The sequence below is a fragment of the Octopus bimaculoides genome, chromosome 3, assembly GCF_046866305.1.
Source record: "Octopus bimaculoides isolate indiv1 chromosome 3, ASM4686630v1, whole genome shotgun sequence".
In the NCBI taxonomy this organism is placed as follows: domain Eukaryota; kingdom Metazoa; phylum Mollusca; class Cephalopoda; order Octopoda; family Octopodidae; genus Octopus; species Octopus bimaculoides.
This window is the reverse complement of record NC_142930.1, coordinates 51,111,212-51,118,768: the sequence shown is the minus strand read 5'-3', so window position 1 is coordinate 51,118,768 and position 7,557 is coordinate 51,111,212. Positions and strand designations below refer to the sequence as shown.

Below are 7,557 nucleotides of genomic sequence, written 5' to 3'. Positions count from 1 at the left end.
ATAGGTGACGTAACATTGTTACGTCATGCTTTGTATTAAAAAATAAGTTATAAACGTGGTCCAATCGATGTGTTTCTTAATCTGTGGTTTTCTCCTTTTTCTAATTATTTGCATTATATATATATATATACACATATATATACACATACGCACCTACATATATATATATATATTCACACACACACACGCACACATATATATATATATATATATATATATATATATATATATATATATATATATACACAGACACATATATGCACACACATATACAGGTGCACATATATATATACGCACACATAGATACATACGCACGCACACACACATATATATATATATACATACACACACATATATATGCGCACACACATATATATATATATACACACATATATATCTATCCAAACACACATATACATATATACACACGCATATATATACACACACGTCTATGTGCATTTATATATATATATGTGTGTGTGTGTGTGTGTGTGTGTGTGTGTGTGTGTGTGTGTGTGTGTGTGTGTGTGTGTGTGTGTGTGTATTTATGCGTGTATGTGTGTGTATCATCATCATCATCATCATTATCATCATCATTTAACGTCCGCCTTCCATGCTGGTACGGGTTGGACGGTTTGACAAGAGCTGGTCATGCAGAAGACTGCACCATACTTCTGTGTTTGCTTTGGCATGGTTTTTACAACTGGATGCCCTTCCTAACGCCAACTACTCCGCAGAATGATCTGGGTGCTTTTTACGTGGCACCCGCACTGGCAGAATCACCAAGTAACTTTGCATGACAAGGGATCTTTGAGAGGAGAGGGAGCAGCATTGGAGGAGGTGATCTTGTGTCAGATAATGAAAGGTTTGAATGTGACAGAGAGACCGAGGAACAGAAACAGGTGTCTTGCCATTGAGAAGATACATGGTTACCCGACCGGAGAGACAGAGAGAGAGAGAGAGAGAGAGAGTGAGTGAGAGAGAGTGAGAGAGAGTGAGAGAGAGTGAGAGAGAGTGAGTGAGAGAGAGAGTATGTATGCGTATATGTATGTAAACATAAATGGCATTTAACATTTACGACAGCTGTTTCGGTAGAATATTATTAAGGATTTCATAGATTCTAACGAATCCTTATAACCAAATCACGCACACGCGCACGCGCGCGTTTGTACATACGGATAGGTATATAAATATATGCATGTATGTGTATCCACATGTATACAGATATAGGCATGCATGTATGTGTGTGTGTGTGTGTATATATATATATATAAATATATAGTTTTAGGGAAAAGAACCAAGGTTCATGAACTTATCTATGAAAATCCACTGTCACATATAGAAAACTATATATCTATATATATATTTTATACTATATATTTATATATATTTTATACTGTGAAACTTAATTTAATTTTAATTTTTAATAAATTGATTTTAATTGAGTTTTTACCTGTAATTTTGGATGTTATCCCTAATATTATATATATATATATATATATATATATATATATATATATATATATATATATATATATATACATGCGCGCGCGCACACACACACAACAATATGTGTATGTATGTATGTATGTATGTATATCCACTCAATATTCTTCAGGACTTGCTTTATAACTGACAAAATTGCACTAATGATTTTGTCAATTCGGCACCTTTGTGCGATGCTACTGCGGCCAGGATGATGTGAATATTGTGTACAGTCCATTAGAAAATTGTATGTCTAGGAAAACCAGACGCTTCATAATGGTTTCTGATTTAAGTACAAGGCCAGTAAAGGGGAGGAGTAAATCGATTTCATCGACCCTCGTACTTTACTTGTACTTTATCTTATCGATCTCAGGAGGATGAAAAGTAATGTTATCCTCAGCGGGATTTGAACTTAGTATTTAAAGAACCAGAAGAAATACCGATTTTTTTTTCTGATGCCCCAATGATTCTGCCTCCTTTTAGATGCCTTATCTAGTCAAGCGATTCATTTTTCAAACAAACCGCTTTAGCAGATTTGTAAGCCCCTAGAAAAATCACTGCACTGGACCCTATAGTATTTCTTTATTAACAGCAAGCCTCTACAGACATACATCAGAATTGGGCCCCTGAGCATCCGCCCAGTGTGCTCATGACTTAAGACGGCCCTAATTCAAAGATCAAATCCTATCGGTTTTCAACTTTATAACAGCAGTTTTCCTTTAATTATCTTTTGTCTTGCCGCTGAAAATATGCTGCGAGAGGCTCCGAGTAGCACAAGAATATAATATCCACAGTTCTAAGAATTCTGCTGAAAATAAGGATTTGTTACAATGGCACGGGTTTGCAAAATGTTAGAGAAATTGTAAAATTAACTTGGAACACAAAAAGACGAAGATATACGCTGTGAGGTTTTCTTTTGATTTTGTCGTCTCTGTTTTTATAATTAATTAGAGTTCGCCTTTCTGGTGATTGATAACATGAATGAAAATCATTCGTGTTACCGATTAAAGCATTTCACCATAAATGCAACCTTGTGCCTATATTAGAAATTATTGGTTTCAAATTTTAGCACACTGCTAGCAATTTCGAGGAAGTAAGGTAAATCAATTACGCCGACCCCCAGTGCTCAACTGTTACTTATTTTATTGACCCCCAAAGGATGAAAGACAAAGTCGACCTCGGCGGAATATGAACTTAGAACGTAAAGACGGACGAAATGCCGCTAAGCATTTTACCTGGCAAGCTAACGATTCTGCCAGCTTACTGCCTTAATATATAATTTAGGTAATAAAATGTCAGCACGTCCTTTTATGACACACTTCAAAATAATGGGAGGTGGGGAACTTTTTACGAAAAAACTGTTTTGAAATTATTTTTCTTTACATAAATTATATATATATGTGTGTATAGCTGTGTGTATATGCATACGCGCACACATAGATTGAGGGAAATAACGTACGTTTTTCTTTCTAAAATCGTAAGTGTTCGTTTAAATCCATGAAAATCCGATACTCTGGAAACAGCCCCTCAATACAGCGATCATCATTACAATTCCCGCACCCCTTTCTTTTAAACAACAAAGTAAACGTAATTTTTTTTTAAAACACCAACAAAAACAAAAATGTATTTAAAAACAATAGTAAAACCGTATTTATGAATCTTTTTTTTTTTTTTTTTTGCGACACCTATACAATATGATACATCTAAATCTAAGTTGAGTATAGAAAAATATACTGTTTTTACTTTCACAAACTATATTTAGTTTTCTCTTAGTCTTTCAGATACTTAATTTCCTGCGAGCTTTTTCAAATAATAATAATAACGCCAGTGTGGTCGTGGGTTAAATAGGCATGAACACATAATTTTACAAAGAAAACGTTATTTCTCTCATTCTATATGTGCTTGTGGCGGCGGCTGTAGACTTTAAAAAATTATGGATTTTCATGGATTTCAACATTTTTTTTTCTTTGTGGTAGAGAAAATCTTGTGAGATCACGTTTGAATGCGTAGCGCAATAAAAAAAATTCGAAGAAGCTTCTGAGGAGGTGCAGAACGAACAGGTAGGGTAGATTTTTTTTTTTTTTTTTCCATAAAAAATTTTCCCCTATCATCCTCCTCCAAAATTTTGGGACAAGGCCAGCAGTTTCGTGGGAGCGAAGTAAATTGCTTACGTCGAAACCCCGTGCTCAACTGGTACTATTTTATCGATCCCTAATCGATAAAAAGGCAGACATGAAAGACATGCAAAACGTTCAAGAGATAAACTACCGTCAAACAGAGTCGGATAAGATTCCCAGATGAATCTTACTTAAAACGCTTGGGAGAATGTAAGACAAATTTTCACTGCCTTTTTACAGGCGGAGGAGGTCTGGTCCCTGCCATAGAAATCACGCTAATACATGGTTGAACATAAACAAATAAAATTTTTGTCACTTGTGCGTAAGTGTGTTCGTGATAGTATGTATGTGTGCACGCGTAAATATATATATATATATATATATATATATATATATATATATATATATATATACACACACACATACATACATACATATACACACATATATATATATATCGGAAATTTTAGAAAAAAAATATAAATAATAAATGGAGTGGTAATTGAACCCGGTGAATGTGTTAGATATTAAGGCATTAGGGCAGTATGATTCTCCCCAGACACAACAATATATATATACATGTGTGTAAATAAATATATATATATATATATATATATATATATATATATATATATATATATATATATATATATATATATATATATATATATGTATATATATGATGTGATTGTGATATGATAGTATATACGTGTGTGTATGTACGTGCGTAAATACTTACGTCTATGTATGTATGTATTTATGTTTGTATGCGCTTACGTACATACGTTCGTGTGTATAAGTATGTACTAACTGTACTGTATATTCAGTATGCAAAGAATTTTCTTCTTTGAAAATATATTCTTACCGTTCCATAACGTCAGGCTGTTTCAAAACGAGGATCCGCTTCTTTCTGTACTTCAATACCAGAACGGCATAAATTAAAGGTGCCGAACAGATGTTTTCTAGTGTCCCGATTTCACTACTTGACAGGCTTGTAGCAGTTGACTAATATATGTATTCAATGGCCACAACGATATGTTCCCTGACCACGTCATCAAGGGCCATTCGTAACTGACCACTGACTGCTGACTGGGGTAGAGGCAAAGTTGTCGTTAACAATAGCTCTTCTTTGTGTACAATGTAAAAATGGGTGTGTTCATCACTCTTGGGCGGAGAGCATATCCTTGTCAAATAACCAGTAGGTTCTCATTTTGTCGTTTTGTTGTTGCTGTTTTTTGTGTGTGTGTGTATTTGTTTTTATCTAATTTCTTTAAAATACTCTAAATATAAATGCTTTTTGACCTCGTTTATTTGTGTGTTAGCACGTGTGTTTATGTAAATGTATGTGAGTGTTCTAATGTTTTTATGTGTGTAATTGTGGTGAATGTTGGCATGCTTTAGAGTTGTAGTTGGTTTTATATTTTAGCTAGCGCTCTTATTTCCGTGTTATTATTGTTGTAGTAGTTCGTGATGATGATGTCTATGTTAGAAACTATAATTTTTCGATATGTTGTCGTTGTTGGTATGATGTTAATATTGATTTCGTTCAATAAGTACACGATCATAAATTAGGTGATCGAGAACAGTCAATTATATTGATTCCTGTGTTTTTGTGCACCTTGAAAAGTTGAAAGGCAAAGTTGATCTCCGCAGGATTTGAACTCATAACGTATATAATAGTAAGTAAATACCGCATGCGCTGGTATGAAACGAGCAGTGTCGGTAGAATATTAAAATTATGTACAAAATTCGTCAGAAATTTCAGCTTTTGGATAAGAATAAATGTCTTAAAATATTTAGTTTGTTGTTTCACTATTCTAAAATTAAATACTATTGGTTTCACCATTCTCATAAATAGCCATTTATTTTTATTGTTTTTATTTCACTACTAAACATAAGCTCCCATTTAGCTTCCGTGTGATACCTCGACCTACTAAAAGTAGAAGTTAAATTTTCTTGAATTATATCCCAATCTCATAATTAAAAAAAGGAACAAGACACACACGATATTGTATCCCTAGATATACAAACTATGCGACGGTCACGGCTAGAACACCATTAGTTAAGCGCCTACTCAGTCAGAGTTGACCTGATTGAATAGGCGCATGTTGTCTAAACACCATCACACAATAGCAGAGACTGTCAAAAACTGGACTAAATATTCGGCGATATTTAAGTCTTATGTTCTGAATTCTGATACCCACAAAGATCTATCTAATGACGATAATATATGCATCAGTAAAAGACAGGGGTAAGTTCAATTACCTGTATGCCGTCTCTTGACACCTATTGTTCACAAAAGTTGTTAATAATCATGGTTATCCTAATGAATCAATATGCGTTTATTATGATAGATCCAGTTCTTTTCGTTATTATTAGTTAGCGCCAATAACCATTGTAAGTTCTTCGAGAGTCGTAAGATTGACGTCGCTAATGTTACTCACGAACAGTTGCAAGTTGGCCACTATACGAAAAGCTTGCGTAGGAAAGAAATTGTAGAAGGTCGACGTTCAAAGAACAGAAGTCTGGATACCGTTGTTGGAATGGGACTAATAGAAAGTGAACTCAGTATGGGCAATGAGAAAAGGAAAGACGAGTGAGAATAGATTGCCTGCGTAAATGTGGCCTTATACCAGCCAGACATGAGGAATAGAATCAATAGCAGAAAATAAATACCCCGTTTTCCAAAGACTGGAGTACGATAGAATTGATCAGTCGAGTGACCTTTCTCTAGATGATATTAAAATTTTTGCATCTGTAGCAACAGCAGCATCTCAGATGTGTGAGCAGTACTCCATTGTGAATCTCAGTTGAGCTTTGTAGAGGGTTAGTAATTGATAAGAGATAAAGTATTTTCTAGCCCTGATAGGAAAGACCAGTGATTCAAATGCAATCTTTGTTATGCTACGGATGTGTATTCACTCGGTGACATCCTTGGTGACATGGGCCCCAAGCATTGAAAGCAATCGTGTGTTCATATTGTATGTTTGTGTTGCCCACGTTTAAAATAATGTTAAGTGTTTTCCTGATTGATACAGGCGGTAATTTTTTTTTTTTTTTTTTTTTTTTTTTAGAAGTGTGTTGTTGAATGTGACAAGCTTAGCATGATATCATTTGGAGATGTTTCTGGCGTTTCTGTTCATGGTATTAGTGCAGATTTGGTCTTAAACGTCGAGGTTGCATGTGGATGACGCTTGGATGAGGGAGGCTAGGCAAGTAATGAATGATAGTATCATCTGCGTAGGAATGAGCATTGTTAGAAGTGAAGGACAAACAAATTGTTTTCATTTAAAAGCTTATCACTTTTAAGTTTTAATTTACTCCTGTTTTACCGCATCAATTTTTCATTGTATTCTGATAGTTAATCTTTTTATTTTCAAATTGTCGTCTGATCGGTAGGTTTTGACATTGATATTATATTATGCCTCTTGGATAGCAAGCTTATTTTCAATAATTCATAACGATTATGATATTCTTATGACCATTTAGAAAACAGCATTTTCATCATCATCACTATTTTTCTTATTGTTATTGATTTTATTGCTCTTGTTTTTGTTCACTGTCGTAGCTAAACGTGTTTTATGAAGCACGTTGAATCTGTCTTATTTTCCTTTCTAGAGGTTCGCAAATTGTTAATTATGTTTTAGCTTGTTGTTAAGCTGACTAAGACTGAAAAGAAAGATTGGTTGATCTTTTTATAACTCACTCTACTGGACAAAATTTAGAAAGCAAGAAAATTTATTTGAAATTAAAACTAAATTTTCAAAATGACTTCCATATTTTCGTTCTTGAAAGCCGGCCAACAGGACAGAAAGCGGGAAAGTAATTTTAAAGGTAAAACTATCGTTCGCAAAAAGCACCTATCACCACACAACACTGCAACCGTAGTAATAACCAGCAACTGTCGCTGCACCATCGGTGGTAAAGCAGCAGTATTAGCAGCAATAGAAACTGC

At 34.4% G+C, this 7,557-nt stretch overlaps 1 protein-coding gene across 1 annotated transcript in view; it reads right to left on the bottom strand.

Annotated features, from left to right (window-relative positions):
• Positions 1 to 5,039, bottom strand: part of LOC106867218 (uncharacterized) — a 33,628-nt gene extending 28,589 nt beyond the window's left edge. Inside the window, exon 1 of the mRNA XM_014912029.3 lies at positions 4,468 to 5,039. Coding sequence (XP_014767515.2) covers positions 4,468 to 4,475 — 8 coding nt within the window. The 5' untranslated portion in view covers positions 4,476 to 5,039. The remainder of the gene's footprint in view (positions 1 to 4,467) is intronic.
• Between the last annotated feature and the right edge of the window lie 2,518 nt (positions 5,040 to 7,557).